We start from the raw sequence: 20716 nt of genomic DNA on the forward strand, positions 1-20716 counted from the left end.
GTATAGGCTGCTGCCTTCAGGAAGGAGATATGGTGTTGTATGGAGAGTATAGGTTGCTGCCTTCAGGAAGGAGATATGGTGTTGTATGGAGAGTATAGGTTGCTGCCTTCAGGAAGGAGATATGGTGTTGTATGGAGAGTATAGGCTGCTGCCTTCAGGAAGGAGATATGGTGTTGTATGGAGAGTATAGGCTGCTGCCTTCAGGAAGGAGATATGGTGTTGTATGGAGAGTATAGGCTGCTGCCTTCAGGAAGGAGATATGGTGTTGTATGGAGAGTATAGGCTGCTGCCTTCAGGAAGGAGATATGGTGTTGTATGGAGAGTATAGGCTGCTGCCTTCAGGAAGGAGATATGGTGTTGTATGGAGAGTATAGGTTGCTGCCTTCAGGAAGGAGATATGGTGTTGTATGGAGAGTATACGCTGCTGCCTTCAGGAAGGAGATATGGTGTTGTATGGAGAGTATAGGTTGCTGCCTTCAGGAAGGAGATATGGTGTACCAGCATACAATAAGGTCAGACTGAAGAGGTATTTTGTCCAGCAGTCGACCCTGAGGCTTAATCAGGATTTTGGCCAGGACTATATTGAGCTGTGGACATTGCTCTCTGCCCTTATGTTTCTATATACGTAATTGTATTTCCTAGTTTTGTCCTGTGTTATGTCAAATGTGTGTATATGTGTTGCATACAAGGCCGCTGGGTCGCAAAACAAATTTCAGTGCAAACTGACAATAAAGTATTATCATATCATCATATCAATATGGTATATCAAAAAGCAATAAAAAGTATAAGTTTGTTGTTTGTAATTACATAGTTGTATCTTGAGAAAATGTATGCCATAAGGAAGCAGCTGCTCTGTTTGAGACTGACATGGCTGTGTTCAATGGCAGATTGGACAAATCAGCTCTTAAAACTATGAATGAAGTGACGTGTGGCTTACATGCGCAAGGTGTCTTCACAATAACTACAATCATCAATGGATTAATATATACGTCAACCGTTTTAAGCTGCTAGATGAAGGCTAGAATAGATTATCTCTGCAGCAGGCTCATATGGATTTATAATATCATTAGCCTATGATGTAATCAGGAGCTTGTAATAGGCCTATATAGTGGTAATAGTGTGGTAATAGGGGACCAACAAAGGTCTAAGGGACACGAATGCGCCTTGATGTACATTTTGTTCTATGATGGGGTTGTGTAAGGTCACAATGGGTCACAGTTTCTACTCATTGTGAGCTTGTACATATATAGGGATGACTGCTGGAGACGGCATATGACAACACTAGACATCAATATATGGTATATTAATATTGAAGGCTGAATCATTAAGTAAAGGTTTGTAATGTATTCAATCACTTATTTCCATTCCATTTCACAATTAACATATTTTGTGTATGTACACCCCATGCATGCATCACCTTAATCAAATTTGATGTCCTCTTCTTGGATAACTAAAACAAAATCCAAATTAATGACTCATTAACACGTACTCTGTAGTGTACAACCAGGTAGCCAATGTATAAATGGTCATTTACACATTGGCTACCAGGTTGTAGAAACAGGATAGTTGCCTGCTTATGTTAACTGCTGTTTCACTGCTGACAGTTGCTGTTGATTGACTGTAGTGTAGCCTACTGTACATAATCATCTTTCCAACTGTTCATACAATAAGTAGCCTGACACGGCACACATATCTGCATCATATACAGTTAGCAGTCTGTACATATACTTATATAGTAGACTACAATACATTCATTTACTGACTATATGTTGCTTCATTATATATTATATATCTGAACTGGTTATTCCTCTTTTATTGTTAATGTTGCCTACTGCACTTCTGCCTAAGCACCCACTTTTAAAATCCTTAATCTAGGTGTGCACAAGCTTTTTTGTTTTGTTTTACACACTACTGTATTACAGTAACACATGCATGTTGGGGGTTGTTGGCAAGTTATGCAGCATCCAACTAGAAGGGAATCACTCTGAGAGAACTTGAGAGATATAGCCTATTCTGTTACATGTCACAAAAGAAACATAATTTAGAACCTAATGTAGGTAGTGAAAATATGCATGGGTACTACAATAACCACCTGTGGTTCTTATTTGTTACTCTCAACCAAACATGCATGCAATATACAGTATATCAAACTTTGCATACAATTAATTGAATACCTGGAAGAAACACTACATTCACAGTGAAAAAGGCTTTTAATGAACATTCAACATAAGGTGCAAAAAGTAGCAGCAAATCTAAATAGTAGGTAGTAGGAGGTAGTAGAGTGGCTGAAGGGTACATTCAGGGTTCTGCTGGTTTCCAGGTGTCCCCTTCCAGTTCCCGTCCTGAAGGGTAGGGTTTCAAAAAGGCGTTCCCGCCTATAATGGGTTAAATGAAGAGAAGAAAAGTTAAGCCATGATGCAATGTTATGTACATATCTGCATTATTTTACATAACATAACAATATGAGTTTGTCCCTAGCTTTTGTCAAAACAACAACCGGTCTGTACTGGTTTCACTCACATAGGCCTACTGTAGCTCTATTAGCTTAAATCACATTAACAGTTGCTACCAATTCCAATAGAGGGTATGCGCATGCTTAAAGTGAATGGCCCATCGAGTGGCAAATCGAGTGGCAAAGCAACATGCAAAGTGAGTTTAACATTGTGTAATGTTGTTTAATGCAATTTTCTGTTTGTATGTATGGGTTGTCAAGGCCAGAAAATAGTTTTTTGCCACTCAGTAGGCATTCCTGCATAACTTCCAGAACATCTGACATAGAAGCTCACAACGTGTCACAGAAACGACCATGGTGAGCTTGCAGATCTGCTATAGTTGGCCATTCTCTGTGTGCGACACCTTTGTTCGATGTAACATAAATTAGGCAGAGGATTATTATCTATTGAATTTCAAGAGCGAGAGATCACAGTAGTGGTGGCCAGTCCTCTTGGTGCCGACATGTGCGCATACTGATTCTTATCTGTGTGAAGTTGTCCATGTATTGTTTCTTACTTCAACTGGGAAACTGATAAACTGAACACAGACTGCCATATCATGTTCTTTTTTATAAGTAAGATCAATGTGAAGTTTAAGAAAGGTTCTGGATCAAGATACAGCTGTATTTAAATGAGTACACTTAATTCAGATAAGAGGCAAACATTCAGTGAAAGCAGCCGATCTACAAGCTCACAATGCGCCATGACTAAGGATTCCCTCTTAACGGTTTGATTCCTTAACGCTTAACTGTAACAATTCCTATTTGTGTTTTCCAAGTGGACAGTTACAGGTCTCCAATTCTGAGTTTGTATAAATGGAACAAAATGGTTGAGTCCTTCAAATTAGAAACTTTTAGAACAACCAGTAATGTAATTGTATAGCAGATGTGAAGTCCACATACGGTAAGCAGCTCTGACAGTGTGATGAAAACTTAAAAGGGCACACACGTGCGTGCATGCATGCACGCACGCACGCACACACGCAACGCCACACACACACACACACACACACACACACACACACACACACACACACACACACACACACACACACACACACACACACACACACACACACACACACACACACACACACACACACACACACACACACACACACACACACACACACACACACACACACACACACACACACACACACACACACACACACACTATTTTTGCCCCAAAATAGTAATACAAGCGTTATAATAATCCTGGCTTCTACTACAGAGACCATATATTAATAGTGCAGAGTTAAGACCATGCAAAGCAAAATTTACCCTCTCCTTTCCTCTGGTCGCCCTTTTTTGGCCTCCCTCTCTTCCGGGGAACCGGAGGAGCTGACTCTTCCACCACTGGTATGGGACATTGGGAGTTAACAGAGGAGAAGAGAGAGGGAGGTGAGAAAGGAAGCAGGAGGAGACAGTCTCATTTCACTGAATATACAGTTACTAGAGCGGTGACCGTGTGGCCTATACAGCAGTGCCTGTTGGGCACTGGCCTACTTGGAACGATGCAAGTTGGAAATGCATGCCCCAACCAGATATTATGCGTTGGAGCCTCTACAGCGGTGCCCGTTCTGGCCTACTTGGAATTAGGCTTTTGTGCTGGTTCTAGACAACCGGAAATGCAGATTACCTGTTCCACCCATCTGTCTTTTTTATGCCCATATATGGAGATTTCGGTATGTGTCTCTCTGTGTCCCTTTATTGGTGTGATGTCAGAACAGGCCAGCTTATGGAGTTCTGTGTATGGCATGCCCAAATATGGAGTGGTGTGATGTCAGAACAGGCCAGCTCCATATATGGACCCTGGGCAGGGGCCCTGTCCAGAGCCCGGGCAGAGGCCTTTTTGGGGCGGTACTGGACAACCGCAGGTCCGACCGACTCGACACCGGGCACTGCACTCCCTGCGCACGCGAGCCACACCACTGTGTGGCACGTGTGTGTCGAATTTGAAGTTGGTGGGGCGAACGGTTCTCGAGTTACGTGGATTACACACAGACAGACAGACAGACAGACAGACAGACAGACAGACAGACAGACAGACAGACAGACAGACAGACAGACAGACAGACAGACAGACAGACAGACAGACAGACAGACAGGCAGACAGACAGACAGACAGAGACTTGGTGCATTTATAGATAGATAGATGACATGCCCAGAAATGTAGTAATATAAGCGTTATAATAATCCTGGCTTCTGAACCGGGGCAACTACAGAGACCATATATTAATAGTGCAGTGTTAAGACCATGCAAAGCAAAATTTACCCTCTCCTTTCCTCTCCTTTTTTGGCCTCCCTCTCTTCCGGGGAACCGGAGGAGCTGACTCTTCCACCTCTGGTATGGGACATTGGGAGTTAACAGAGGAGAAGAGAGAGGGAGGTGAGAAAGGAAGCAGGAGGAGACAGTCTCATTTCACTGAATATACAGTTATGACATGCCCAGAAATTACCCTCTCCTTTCTTCTGGTCGCTCTCGTTTGGGCCCTGTCTTGGCCTCCCTCTCTTCCGGGGAAACATGGGGGCGGGGACTGGAGCAGACAGTTCCTCAGGAACCACTTCCCTGCTGACGGAGGGAACAGGAGGAGACTCCATGGGGACGGGGTCCTCTGTAACCACTGGAGACTCCATGATGACGGAGGGAGCAGGAGGAGACAGTCTCATTTCACTGAATATACAGTTATGACATGCCCAGAAAATGATATTAGCCCCAAAAAAACAAAAATTACCCTCTCCTTTCTTCTGGTCGCTCTCGTTTGGGCCCTGTCTTGGCCTCCCTCTCTTCCGGGGAACCATGGGGGCGGGGACAGGAGCAGACAGTTCCTCTGGAACCACATGGAGATGAATTACTATCTCTGGTTGGCTCTCTGTGTCCTTTGAGGTGGACGGCTGCTCCTCTGTGGTGGGACCCACTGGTTGATCTGTAGTTGTGATTGGTCAATATAACATGTTTACTTTCATTTGTAATGCGTACAAAAACATGCACTTAAAAAATATTAAAAAATGTTTATTTCTTACGTTTCAGGAGATACTCATATCCCCTCTTTAATTTCTTCAGCACCTGCTCCAACAGGGGAGAGGTTTCCAGGTCATGGATGATGCGGGCCTCCCACTGCTGTTCTTTTTTTTGGCCATAGAGCAGAATTGGCTTACAGCCTAAAGAATTGAGTTTGGTCACCTGAAATGAACAAAAGCATTTGGCACACATCCACACATTAGCTAAACCCATTGCATTACACACATTGTTCTGTAGAAAGCCTTTTCAATTGATAACCGCAACCGGTGTCATTTAGATTATGATCTTAGAAGCAACGTTGCTGTAGCTCAATGGTCAATTCACCGCACCACCGTTGTTTTGGACAAGTCTCAACAGTCCACTCATTCACGTAATGTCTGTCTCATAGTCTGTCTGCTTGTACAATGTCTTTCTATCAGATGTGAGAAACTCCAGATCAATATCAAACATAACAATACAAAACATGTTTTTTCGGGGCAACTCTGACTGTCCTGTGAGCAACTCATGAGGCTTAAAACTGGATCTTTGAACTGCTCATACTAGAAAATGATGAATATGTATTCGCTACCTGCTACCACACCTTACTTAACACTCAACTTCAGTGTATTGTCACATCACAGGTTTTACATAAACATTTTAAATTAAGACCAAATAGATGAATTCAAATTAATATTACAAGCACTTGTTTTGTAGAATTGAAGGCATTACATTTAGGTTGACTCGGTTCCACAGATAAATATTGTGAAAACAGTCCATCTACAAGCTCACAATGCCTCGCACTGTGAGGCATTGTGAGCTTGTACATGGGCTATTGTCTCTTTCTGATGTAATTGGCAATATGGCATATCATTTTGGCACATTATAAATGTGGTTTGTTTACTGTTGAATGAAAAAACACTGTTGCTCATTAAGCTATAATGCTCAGGGGGGTGCGTAGCGTTAGTCCGACGTCCCAATAATCTGACGTTACTAACCCTACTCCTAACCATAACCGCACGCGGAAGCAAAGGGTGGGTCTTAATGTTGCGTTCACACAGGCAGATGAAACGATGCAGTCCACCATTCTTTGTCAATGGAAGCCAGCGACTTGAAGCTACGAAGCAGCTATGACGCATGAAGCTGCCGCAAATTATGCTGTGATGCGTTTTTGCTTTGTTTCATCTCCCCGTCTGAACAACTCCTCCAGAATATCAATCATTTCCGGGCTTCAGGTGAAGATGAACTCTGTCAACCTCAACTCTGCTGAACAGGAGGAAAACAAAGACTTCCCTGGGCCCCCTTAGTGCCAACCTACATCTCTCTGTAAAAAACCTTGGTGTAACCCTCGATAGCAACCTTAAACTCGACAAACAGATCAGCTCCGTAGTTAAAGCCAGCTTCTATAGCTTTTTTAAAGCCCTAAATGGGCTGGCCCCCCTGTACCTGTCAGAACTCAATGACCCATATGTTCCGCTCAGACCCCTCAGGTCAGCTGACAAGCTACTCCTGACCGACCCCAAAACCAAATACAAGATGAGAGGTGACCGGGCCTTTGCAGCGGCCGGCCTAGACTCTGGAACAGCCCACCTTAAAGAGCACCAGAGAATTCACACTGGAGAGAAACCCTATTGGTGTTATCAGTGTGGACAACACTTCTCTCAAATCTATGTCTACTAAATGTCTAAATTGTACACACCATAACCGGCCACGTATGTTGGACTATGGCAGGTCCCTCTCATCTGGGGACACGCCAAAATTATTTGGGGATCCCCCTGGTGGTCCTGAACCCCACACTGGGAACCACTGGTGTATGACAAGGTCTCTTGTGCAAGCCAAAACCTATACAATAGCAGTAAAATAAATAAAACATATGGAAATATACGGTTTCAACAGTACACTCAATACTTACGGTAACTATTGCTGCTTTAAACTCGCGTGCAACATTGTGGTTTTTCTTAATGCTTGAAGCCCACTCACTGCTCTGGAATTTGTTTAATTTGTTCCTCCTCTGAAACTTGGCTTTGGTGACCAGGTCAGTTCCACACTTCCCACATTTTTGGGAGTTGGCCTGGGTTTCTTCCTGGCAGATGGGACAGACTTTATGTCTTGTCATACTTTAAAATGACCAGAGAGACAGAAACAAAAACAAAACAAAGACAGACAGCAACAGTGAGCAGAGAGCGAGAGAGAGAAAGAAAGACAATGAACGTGGCTCTACATTGTACATTACTGCCCAAAAGTAGACCTACAAGCCCACAACAAATCGCATTGCTATGCATTGCATTTTAGATCAGCTATTTTCAAATAAAAATAACACAGAAAATAACACAATTCTCAAATGCTTTATTTGCAAGGACCCCTTAACTATGAGGATCTTTGCTTTTTTAGAAAATGAAAAATATACAAATAAAACTTTTTCATGTCAAGGACTAATTATCCTGTGGACCCCCATTTGAAAAAAGATATGCCAGGGACCCCCATAAGAGAAGATTTGTATTTGTACAGCTCTAGCAATGATTCTCAACGCCATTTTAATTTCAAGAACCCCCAGTTTGACATGCATTAGTCAGACAGACAGACAGACAGACAGACAGACAGACAGACAGACAGACACAGACACAGAGACAGACACAGACAGACAGACAGACAGACAGACACAGAAGAGAGAGACAGACAGACACAGCAGAGACAGACAGACAGACAGACAGACAGACAGACAGACAGACAGACAGACAGACAGACAGACAGACAGACACACACAGACACAGAGACAGACAGAGACAGACAGACAGAGACAGACAGACAGACAGACACAGCAGAGACAGACAGACAGACAGACACAGACAGAGACAGACAGACAGACACACAGACAGCAGAGAGAGACACAGACAGACAGACACAGACACAGAGACAGAGACAGACAGACAGACACAGCAGAGAGAGACAGACACAGCAGAGAGAGACAGACAGACAGACAGACAGACAGACAGACAGACAGACAGACTAGCAGTGATTCTCAACGCCATTTTAATTTCAAGGACCCCCAGTTTGACATGCATTAGTCAGACAGACAGACAGACAGACAGACAGACAGACAGACAGAGACAGACAGACACACACAGACACAGAGACAGACAGACAGAGACAGACAGACAGACAGACAGACACAGCAGAGACAGACAGACAGACAGACAGAGACAGACAGAGACAGACAGACAGACAGACAGACACACACAGCAGAGACAGACAGACAGACAGACAGCAGAGAGAGACACAGACAGACAGACACAGCAGAGACAGACAGACAGACAGACAGACAGAACTCCATCAAGGACCCCTGGGGGTTCCCATGGTTGTTAGCTAAAGTTGAGCTAAATGCTAAAGCTAAATGCTAAAGACAAAGAAAAGCAGTATTAAAACGTTTACAGACCTGCCAACATTCTAACCTACACATCCCGACATGTAAATAACGCCATGGCGGTTGTGTGATGTTGTGGGGCAGATTAAACATGTATTTATCTATAAATGTAGAATCATAGCTCTTACCTGAATCACGTCACTAGTGTTATCGTACTGTAGGTAGACAGACAGGTAGTGACGTCAATAGGACTACTTCTCGAGAGGTAAAATATACAATAACAAAAGTGATTGACCAACTCCGATCAGATTTGACATAACAAATTAAACGTACATTATATATAGTAAATTAATTAATTATTAACAGCCATAAAACAAACAAATCTGAGTCTATTTAGAGAGCGGATACGGAAACGGTTTGTTTACGTTCAGATCCGGATGCAGGACGCTGGAGCATAATAGAGTGCCTGTAGACGTTGCATGGAAGTGGACGGACGTTCAGTGACGTCATGACGCAATCCAAAATGGAGTCACGCAATAATAATAATAAAAATAATAATAATATATTTCCGTTGGAAACCTTCATAAATGACTCATTAAAGTGCCGGAATAGTAGACAAGCACACGGTTAGATAGATAGACAGATAGACAGACAGGCAGGCAGACAGAAGTAATCTGACATGACGTCATGTAGTCGGAAATGTTAATCAAAACTCTCGGTCTCAAACAATACTAATTGAAAAATATTCAATATTATCATAATATTCCCAGGATTGTTAGGGTGGCGAGTGACGTGCGTTATGTTGCATTAAATCCATGTGTTTTAACCGTTTTTATCCCCGTTCGGTTTAATATTGACAAGACAAAGAAAATACAGCGCCCCCTTGAGAAAAGTCAGTATTTGACTTTTAAAAAGTCAAACGGTGACTTTTCCCGGGGTCTGTCAGAAAGTCGAGGTTTGACTTTTAATTGTGATACTGGGCTGCCGAGACCATGGGCTATAGCCCATGGTCTCGGAGTGATTTTCGTCTTTTTTTCAAATCCTCAAAAATGATGGAAAACGGCATGCTATAGTATTCCGTTTTGCATCATTTTTGAGGATTTGAAAAAAAGACGAAAATTCCGAGACCATGGGCTATAGCCCATCGTCTGAGTCATTTTCGTCTTTTTTTCAAATCCTCGTTTTTCATCATTTATGACCATGGCGATGGGCTATAGCCCATGGTCTCGAACGGCATACTATCGCATGCCGTTTTCCATCATTTTTGAGGATTTGAAAAAAAGACGAAAATCACTCCGAGACCATGGGCTATAGCCCATCGTCTCGTAGTCATTTTCGTCTTTTTTTCAAATCCTTGTTTTTCATCATTTATGGCCATGGCGATGGGCTATAGCCCATGGTCTCGAACGGCATGCTATAGTATTCCGTTTTGCATCATTTTTGAGGATTTGAAAAAAAGACGAAAATCACTCCGAGACCATGGGCTATAGCCCATCGTCTCGGAGTCATTTTCGTCTTTTTTTCAAATCCTTGTTTTTCATAATTTATGACCATGGCGATGGGCTATAGCCCATGGTCTCGAACGGCATACTATAGCATGCCGTTTTGCATCATCTTTGAGGATTTGAAAAAAAGACAAAAAATCACTCCGAGACCATGGGCTATAGCCCATCGTCTCGGAGTAATTTTCGTCTTTTTTTCAAATCCTTGTTTTTCATCATTTATGGCCATGGCGATGGGCTATAGCCCATGGTCTCGAACGGCATACTATAGCATGCCGTTTTGCATCATTTTTGAGGATTTGAAAAAAAGACGAAAATCACTCCGAGACCATGGGCTATAGCCCATCGCCTCAGTCATTTTCGTCTTTTTTTTCAAATCCTTGTTTTTCATCATTTATCACCATGGCGATGGGCTATAGCCCATGGTCTCGAACGGCATACTATAGCATGCCGTTTTCCATCATTTTTGAGGATTTGAAAAAAAGACGAAAATCACTCCGAGACCATGGGCTATAGCCCATCGTCTCGGAGTCATTTTCGTCTTTTTTTCAAATCCTTGTTTTTCATCATTTATGACCATGGCGATGGGCTATAGCCCATGGTCTCGAACGGCATACTATAGCATGCCGTTTTCCATCATTTTTGAGGATTTGAAAAAAAGACGAAAATCACTCCGAGACGATGGGCTATAGCCCATGGTCTCGGAGTCATTTTCGTCTTTTTTTTCAAATCCTTGTTATTCATCATTTATGACCATGGCGATGGGCTATAGCCCATGGTCTCGAACGGCATACTATAGCATGCCGTTTTCCATCATTTTTGAGGATTTGAAAAAAAGGCGAAAATCACTCCGAGACCATGGGCTATAGCCCATCGTCTCGGAGTCATTTTCGTCTTTTTTTCAAATCCTTGTTTTTCATAATTTATGACCATGGCGATGGGCTATAGCCCATGGTCTCGAACGGCATACTATAGCATGCCGTTTTGCATCATTTTTGAGGATTTGAAAAAAAGACGAAAATCACTCCGAGACCATGGGCTATAGCCCATCGTCTCGGAGTCATTTTCGTCTTTTTTTCAAATCCTTGTTTTTCATCATTTATGACCATGGCGATGGGCTATAGCCCATGGTCTCGAACGGCATACTATAGCATGCCGTTTTGCATCATTTTTGAGGATTTGAAAAAAAGACGAAAATTCCGAGACCATGGGCTATAGCCCATCGTCTCGGAGTCATTTTCGTCTTTTTTTCAAATCCTTGTTTTTCATCATTTATGACCATGGCGATGGGCTATAGCCCATGGTCTCGAACAGCATGCTATAGTATTCCGTTTTGCATCATTTTTGAGGATTTGAAAAAAAGACGAAAATCACTCCGAGACCATCGTCTCGGAGTAATTTTCGTCTTTTTTTCAAATCCTTGTTTTTCATCATTTATGGCCATGGCGATGGGCTATAGCCCATGGTCTCGAACGGCATGCTATAGTATTCCGTTTTGCATCATTTTTGAGGATTTGAAAAAAAGACGAAAATCACTCCGAGACCATGGGCTATAGCCCATCGTCTCGGAGTCATTTTCGTCTTTTTTTCAAATCCTTGTTTTTCATAATTTATGACCATGGCGATGGGCTATAGCCCATGGTCTCGAACGGCATACTATAGCATGCCGTTTTGCATCATCTTTGAGGATTTGAAAAAAAGACAAAAAATCACTCCGAGACCATGGGCTATAGCCCATCGTCTCGGAGTAATTTTCGTCTTTTTTTCAAATCCTTGTTTTTCATCATTTATGACCATGGCGATGGGCTATAGCCCATGGTCTCGAACGGCATGCTAAAGTATTCCGTTTTGCATCATTTTTGAGGATTTGAAAAAAAGACGAAAATCACTCCGAGACCATGGGCTATAGCCCATCGTCTCGGAGTCATTTTCGTCTTTTTTTCAAATCCTTGTTTTTCATCATTTATGACCATGGCGATGGGCTATAGCCCATGGTCTCGAACAGCATGCTATAGTATTCCGTTTTGCATCATTTTTGAGGATTTGAAAAAAAGACGAAAATCACTCCGAGACCATCGTCTCGGAGTAATTTTCGTCTTTTTTTCAAATCCTCGTTTTTCATCATTTATAACCATGGCGATGGGCTATAGCCCATGGTCTCGAACGGCATACTATAGCATGCCGTTTTCCATAATTTTTTTGGATTTGAAAAAAAGACGAAAATGACTCCGAGACCATGGGCTATAGCCCATCGTCTGAGTCATTTTCGTCTTTTTTTCAAATCCTCGTTTTTCATCATTTATGACCATGGCGATGGGCTATAGCCCATGGTCTCGAACGGCATGCTATAGCATGCCGTTTTCCATAATTTGAGGATTTGAAAAAAAGACGAAAATCACTCCGAGTCGAGACCATGGGCTATAGCCCATGGTCTCGGAGTCATTTTCGTCTTTTTTTCAAATCCTCGTTTTTCATCATTTATGACCATGGCGATGGGCTATAGCCCATGGTCTCGAACGGCATACTATAGCATGCCGTTTTCCATCATTTTTGAGGATTTGAAAAAAAGACGAAAATGACTCCGAGACCATGGGCTATAGCCCATCGTCTCGGAGTCATTTTCGTCTTTTTTTCAAATCCTCGTTTTTCATCATTTATGACCATGGCGATGGGCTATAGCCCATGGTCTCGAACGGCATACTATAGCATGCCGTTTTCCATCATTTTTGAGGATTTGAAAAAAAGACGAAAATGACTCCGAGACCATGGGCTATAGCCCATCGTCTCGGAGTCATTTTCGTCTTTTTTTCAAATCCTTGTTTTTCATCATTTATGACCATGGCGATGGGCTATAGCCCATGGTCTCGAACGGCATGCTATAGTATTCCGTTTTGCATCATTTTTGAGGATTTGAAAAAAAGACGAAAATCACTCCGAGACCATGGGCTATAGCCCATCGTCTCGGAGTCATTTTCGTCTTTTTTTCAAATCCTTGTTTTTCATCATTTATGACCATGGCGATGGGCTATAGCCCATGGTCTCGAACGGCATACTATAGCATGCCGTTTTCCATCATTTTTGAGGATTTGAAAAAAAGACGAAAATCACTCCGAGACCATGGGCTATAGCCCATCGTCTCGGAGTCATTTTCGTCTTTTTTTCAAATCCTTGTTTTTCATCATTTATGACCATGGCGATGGGCTATAGCCCATGGTCTCGAACGGCATGCTATAGTATTCCGTTTTGCATCATTTTTGAGGATTTGAAAAAAAGACGAAAATCACTCCGAGACCATGGGCTATAGCCCATCGTCTCGTAGTCATTTTCGTCTTTTTTTCAAATCCTTGTTTTTCATCATTTATGGCCATGGCGATGGGCTATAGCCCATGGTCTCGAACGGCATGCTATAGTATTCCGTTTTGCATCATTTTTGAGGATTTGAAAAAAAGACGAAAATCACTCCGAGACCATGGGCTATAGCCCATCGTCTCGGAGTCATTTTCGTCTTTTTTTCAAATCCTTGTTTTTCATAATTTATGACCATGGCGATGGGCTATAGCCCATGGTCTCGAACGGCATACTATAGCATGCCGTTTTGCATCATCTTTGAGGATTTGAAAGAAAGACAAAAAATCACTCCGAGACCATGGGCTATAGCCCATCGTCTCGGAGTCATTTTCGTCTTTTTTTCAAATCCTCGTTTTTCATCATTTATGACCATGGCGATGGGCTATAGCCCATGGTCTCGAACGGCATACTATAGCATGCCGTTTTCCATCATTTTTGAGGATTCGAAAAAAAGACGAAAATCACTCCGAGACGATGGGCTATAGCCCATCGTCTCGGAGTAATTTTCGTCTTTTTTTCAAATCCTCGTTTTTCATCATTTATGACCATGGCGATGGGCTATAGCCCATGGTCTCGAACGGCATACTATAGCATGCCGTTTTCCATAATTTTTGAGGATTTGAAAAAAAGACGAAAATCACTCCGAGTCGAGACCATGGGCTATAGCCCATGGTCTCGGAGTCTTTTTCGTCTTTTTTTCAAATCCTCGTTTTTCATCATTTATGACCATGGCGATGGGCTATAGCCCATGGTCTCGAACGGCATACTATAGCATGCCGTTTTCCATCATTTTTGAGGATTTGAAAAAAAGACGAAAATGACTCCGAGACCATGGGCTATAGCCCATCGTCTCGGAGTCATTTTCGTCTTTTTTTTCAAATCCTTGTTTTTCATCATTTATGACCATGGCGATGGGCTATAGCCCATGGTCTCGAACGGCATACTATAGCATGCCGTTTTCCATCATTTTTGAGGATTTGAAAAAAAGACGAAAATGACTCCGAGACCATGGACTATAGCCCATCGTCTGAGTAATTTTCGTCTTTTTTTCAAATCCTCGTTTTTCATCATTTATGACCATGGCGATGGGCTATAGCCCATGGTCTCGAACGGCATACTATCGCATGCCGTTCTCCATCATTTTTGAGGATTTGAAAAAAAGACGAAAATCACTCCGAGACCATGGGCTATAGCCCATCGTCTCGTAGTCATTTTCGTCTTTTTTTCAAATCCTTGTTTTTCATCATTTATGGCCATGGCGATGGGCTATAGCCCATGGTCTCGAACGGCATGCTATAGTATTCCGTTTTGCATCATTTTTGAGGATTTGAAAAAAAGACGAAAATCACTCCGAGACCATGGGCTATAGCCCATCGTCTGAGTCATTTTCGTCTTTTTTTCAAATCCTCGTTTTTCATCATTTATGACCATGGCGATGGGCTATAGCCCATGGTCTCGAACGGCATACTATAGCATGCCGTTTTCCATCATTTTTGAGGATTTAAAAAAAAGACGAAAATGACTCCGAGACCATGGGCTATAGCCCATCGTCTCGGAGTCATTTTCGTCTTTTTTTCAAATCCTCGTTTTTCATAATTTATGACCATGGCGATGGGCTATAGCCCATGGTCTCGAACGACATGCTATAGTATTCCGTTTTGCATCATTTTTGAGGATTTGAAAAAAAGACGAAAATCACTCCGAGACGATGGGCTATAGCCCATGGTCTCGGAGTCATTTTCGTCTTTTTTTTCAAATCCTTGTTTTTCATCATTTATGACCATGGCGATGGGCTATAGCCCATGGTCTCGAACGGCATACTATAGCATGCCGTTTTCCATCATTTTTGAGGATTTGAAAAAAAGACGAAAATGACTCCGAGACCATGGGCTATAGCCCATCGTCTGAGTCATTTTCGTCTTTTTTTCAAATCCTCGTTTTTCATCATTTATGACCATGGCGATGGGCTATAGCCCATGGTCTCGAACGGCATACTATCGCATGCCGTTTTCCATCATTTTTGAGGATTTGAAAAAAAGACGAAAATCACTCCGAGACCATGGGCTATAGCCCATCGTCTCGTAGTCATTTTCGTCTTTTTTTCAAATCCTTGTTTTTCATCATTTATGGCCATGGCGATGGGCTATAGCCCATGGTCTCGAACGGCATGCTATTGTATTCCGTTTTCCATCATTTTTGAGGATTTGAAAAAAAGACGAAAATAACTCCGAGACCATGGGCTATAGCCCATCGTCTCGGAGTCATTTTCGTCTTTTTTTCAAATCCTCGTTTTTCATCATTTATGACCATGGCGATGGGCTATAGCCCATGGTCTCGAACGGCATACTATAGCATGCCGTTTTCCATCATTTTTGAGGATTCGAAAAAAAGACGAAAATCACTCCGAGACGATGGGCTATAGCCCATGGTCTCGGAGTCATTTTCGACTTTTTTTTCAAATCCTTGTTTTTCATCATTTATGACCATGGCGATGGGCTATAGCCCATGGTCTCGAACGGCATACTATAGCATGCCGTTTTCCATCATTTTTGAGGATTTGAAAAAAAGACGAAAATGACTCCGAGACCATGGGCTATAGCCCATCGTCTGAGTCATTTTCGTCTTTTTTTCAAATCCTCGTTTTTCATCATTTATGACCATGGCGATGGGCTATAGCCCATGGTCTCGAACGGCATACTATAGTATTCCGTTTTGCATCATTTTTGAGGATTTGAAAAAAAGACGAAAATAACTCCGAGACGAAATGACTCCATGGTCTCAGAGTCATTTTCGTCTTTTTTTTCAAATCCTTGTTTTTCATCATTTATGACCATGGCGATGGGCTATAGCCCATGGTCTCGAACGGCATACTATAGCATGCCGTTTTCCATCATTTTTGAGGATTTGAAAAAAAGACGAAAATGACTCCGAGACCATGGGTCTGAGTCATTTTCGTCTTTTTTTCAAATCCTCGTTTTTCATCATTTATGACCATGGCGATGGGCTATAGCCCATGGTCTCGAACGGCATACTATCGCATGCCGTTTTCCATCATTTTTGAGGATTTGAAAAAAAGACGAAAATAACTCCGAGACCATGGGCAAGCCCATCGTCTCGTAGTCATTTTCGTCTTTTTTTTTTCAAATCCTTGTTTTTCATCATTTATGGCCATGGCGATGGGCTATAGCCCATGGTCTCGAACGGCATGCTATAGTATTCCGTTTTGCATCATTTTTGAGGATTTGAAAAAAAGACGAAAATCACTCCGAGACCATGGGCTATAGCCCATCGTCTCGGAGTAATTTTCGTCTTTTTTTCAAATCCTCGTTTTTCATCATTTATAACCATGGCGATGGGCTATAGCCCATGGTCTCGAACGGCATACTATAGCATGCCGTTTTCCATCATTTTTGAGGATTTGAAAAAAAGACGAAAATCACTCCGAGTCGAGACCATGGGCTATAGCCCATCGTCTCGGAGTCATTTTCGTCTTTTTTTCAAATCCTCGTTTTTCATCATTTATGACCATGGCGATGGGCTATAGCTATAGCCCATCGCCATGGTCATAAATGATGAAAAATGGTCTCGAACGGCATACTATAGCATGCCGTTTTCCATCATTTTTGAGGATTTGAAAAAAAGACGAAAATCACTCCGAGACCATGGGCTATAGCCCATCGTCTCGGAGTCATTTTCGTCTTTTTTTCAAATCCTTGTTTTTCATAATTTATGACCATGGCGATGGGCTATAGCCCATGGTCTCGAACGGCATACTATAGCATGCCGTTTTGCATCATTTTTGAGGAGTTGAAAAAAAGACGAAAATCACTCCGAGACCATGGGCTATAGCCCATCGTCTCGGAGTCATTTTCGTCTTTTTTTCAAATCCTCGTTTTTCATCATTTATAACCATGGCGATGGGCTATAGCCCATGGTCTCGAACGGCATACTATAGCATGCCGTTTTCCATCATTTTTGAGGATTCGAAAAAAAGACGAAAATCACTCCGAGACGATGGGCTATAGCCCATCGTCTCGGAGTAATTTTCGTCTTTTTTTCAAATCCTCGTTTTTCATCATTTATGACCATGGCGATGGGCTATAGCCCATGGTCTCGAACGGCATACTATAGCATGCCGTTTTCCATAATTTTTGAGGATTTGAAAAAAAGACGAAAATCACTCCGAGTCGAGACCATGGGCTATAGCCCATGGTCTCGGAGTCTTTTTCGTCTTTTTTTCAAATCCTCGTTTTTCATCATTTATGACCATGGCGATGGGCTATAGCCCATGGTCTCGAACGGCATACTATAGCATGCCGTTTTCCATCATTTTTGAGGATTTGAAAAAAAGACGAAAATGACTCCGAGACCATGGGCTATAGCCCATCGTCTCGGAGTCATTTTCGTCTTTTTTTTCAAATCCTTGTTTTTCATCATTTATGACCATGGCGATGGGCTATAGCCCATGGTCTCGAACGGCATACTATAGCATGCCGTTTTCCATCATTTTTGAGGATTTGAAAAAAAGACGAAAATGACTCCGAGACCATGGACTATAGCCCATCGTCTGAGTAATTTTCGTCTTTTTTTCAAATCCTCGTTTTTCATCATTTATGACCATGGCGATGGGCTATAGCCCATGGTCTCGAACGGCATACTATCGCATGCCGTTCTCCATCATTTTTGAGGATTTGAAAAAAAGACGAAAATCACTCCGAGACCATGGGCTATAGCCCATCGTCTCGTAGTCATTTTCGTCTTTTTTTCAAATCCTTGTTTTTCATCATTTATGGCCATGGCGATGGGCTATAGCCCATGGTCTCGAACGGCATGCTATAGTATTCCGTTTTGCATCATTTTTGAGGATTTGAAAAAAAGACGAAAATCACTCCGAGACCATGGGCTATAGCCCATCGTCTGAGTCATTTTCGTCTTTTTTTCAAATCCTCGTTTTTCATCATTTATGACCATGGCGATGGGCTATAGCCCATGGTCTCGAACGGCATACTATAGCATGCCGTTTTCCATCATTTTTGAGGATTTAAAAAAAAGACGAAAATGACTCCGAGACCATGGGCTATAGCCCATCGTCTCGGAGTCATTTTCGTCTTTTTTTCAAATCCTCGTTTTTCATAATTTATGACCATGGCGATGGGCTATAGCCCATGGTCTCGAACGACATGCTATAGTATTCCGTTTTGCATCATTTTTGAGGATTTGAAAAAAAGACGAAAATCACTCCGAGACGATGGGCTATAGCCCATGGTCTCGGAGTCATTTTCGTCTTTTTTTTCAAATCCTTGTTTTTCATCATTTATGACCATGGCGATGGGCTATAGCCCATGGTCTCGAACGGCATACTATAGCATGCCGTTTTCCATCATTTTTGAGGATTTGAAAAAAAGACGAAAATGACTCCGAGACCATGGGCTATAGCCCATCGTCTGAGTCATTTTCGTCTTTTTTTCAAATCCTCGTTTTTCATCATTTATGACCATGGCGATGGGCTATAGCCCATGGTCTCGAACGGCATACTATCGCATGCCGTTTTCCATCATTTTTGAGGATTTGAAAAAAAGACGAAAATCACTCCGAGACCATGGGCTATAGCCCATCGTCTCGTAGTCATTTTCGTCTTTTTTTCAAATCCTTGTTTTTCATCATTTATGGCCATGGCGATGGGCTATAGCCCATGGTCTCGAACGGCATGCTATTGTATTCCGTTTTCCATCATTTTTGAGGATTTGAAAAAAAGACGAAAATAACTCCGAGACCATGGGCTATAGCCCATCGTCTCGGAGTCATTTTCGTCTTTTTTTCAAATCCTCGTTTTTCATCATTTATGACCATGGCGATGGGCTATAGCCCATGGTCTCGAACGGCATACTATAGCATGCCGTTTTCCATCATTTTTGAGGATTCGAAAAAAAGACGAAAATCACTCCGAGACGATGGGCTATAGCCCATGGTCTCGGAGTCATTTTCGACTTTTTTTTCAAATCCTTGTTTTTCATCATTTATGACCATGGCGATGGGCTATAGCCCATGGTCTCGAACGGCATACTATAGCATGCCGTTTTCCATCATTTTTGAGGATTTGAAAAAAAGACGAAAATGACTCCGAGACCATGGGCTATAGCCCATCGTCTGAGTCATTTTCGTCTTTTTTTCAAATCCTCGTTTTTCATCATTTATGACCATGGCGATGGGCTATAGCCCATGGTCTCGAACGGCATACTATAGTATTCCGTTTTGCATCATTTTTGAGGATTTGAAAAAAAGACGAAAATAACTCCGAGACGAAATGACTCCATGGTCTCAGAGTCATTTTCGTCTTTTTTTTCAAATCCTTGTTTTTCATCATTTATGACCATGGCGATGGGCTATAGCCCATGGTCTCGAACGGCATACTATAGCATGCCGTTTTCCATCATTTTTGAGGATTTGAAAAAAAGACGAAAATGACTCCGAGACCATGGGCTATAGCCCATCGTCTGAGTCATTTTCGTCTTTTTTTCAAATCCTCGTTTTTCATCATTTATGACCATGGCGATGGGCTATAGCCCATGGTCTCGAACGGCATACTATCGCATGCCGTTTTCCATCATTTTTGAGGATTTGAAAAAAAGACGAAAATAACTCCGAGACCATGGGCAAGCCCATCGTCTCGTAGTCATTTTCGTCTTTTTTTTTTCAAATCCTTGTTTTTCATCATTTATGGCCATGGCGATGGGCTATAGCCCATGGTCTCGAACGGCATGCTATAGTATTCCGTTTTGCATCATTTTTGAGGATTTGAAAAAAAGACGAAAATCACTCCGAGACCATGGGCTATAGCCCATCGTCTCGGAGTAATTTTCGTCTTTTTTTCAAATCCTCGTTTTTCATCATTTATAACCATGGCGATGGGCTATAGCCCATGGTCTCGAACGGCATACTATAGCATGCCGTTTTCCATCATTTTTGAGGATTTGAAAAAAAGACGAAAATCACTCCGAGTCGAGACCATGGGC

General features: G+C 42.2%; 1 protein-coding gene across 1 annotated transcript; it reads right to left on the minus strand.

Moving 5' to 3' along the window:
* Positions 1–2285: 2285 nt before the first annotated feature.
* Positions 2286–5389, minus strand: LOC306930914 (uncharacterized protein). Its single transcript, XM_079512012.1, has 5 exons — positions 5309–5389; positions 4954–5107; positions 4770–4838; positions 3776–3850; positions 2286–2375 (listed from the first exon to the last, which is right to left on the minus strand). Exons 2-5 carry the CDS (start codon positions 5093–5095, stop codon positions 2299–2301), a joined length of 363 nt encoding a protein of 120 aa, XP_079368138.1. The 5' UTR covers positions 5096–5107; positions 5309–5389; the 3' UTR covers positions 2286–2298.
* Between the last annotated feature and the right edge of the window lie 15327 nt (positions 5390–20716).

This window comes from Electrona antarctica (assembly GCF_951216825.1).
Source record: "Electrona antarctica genome assembly, chromosome: 10".
Classification (NCBI taxonomy): domain Eukaryota; kingdom Metazoa; phylum Chordata; class Actinopteri; order Myctophiformes; family Myctophidae; genus Electrona; species Electrona antarctica.

What these genes read in the sequence shown, in the direction of transcription:
- LOC306930914 (XM_079512012.1), bottom strand. Translation starts at nt 5,095, where the DNA reads ATGGAGTCTCCTCCTGTTCCCTCCGTCAGCAGGGAAGTGGTTCCTGAG. An exon ending in CGACCAGAAGAAAGGAGAGG is followed by an intron (nt 4,839 to 4,953) that starts GTAATTTCTGGG and finishes GTCCCATACCAG; the next exon opens with AGGTGGAAGAGTCAGCTCCT. An exon ending in CGACCAGAGGAAAGGAGAGG is followed by an intron (nt 2,376 to 3,775) that starts GTAAATTTTGCT and finishes AACCCATTATAG; the next exon opens with GCGGGAACGCCTTTTTGAAA.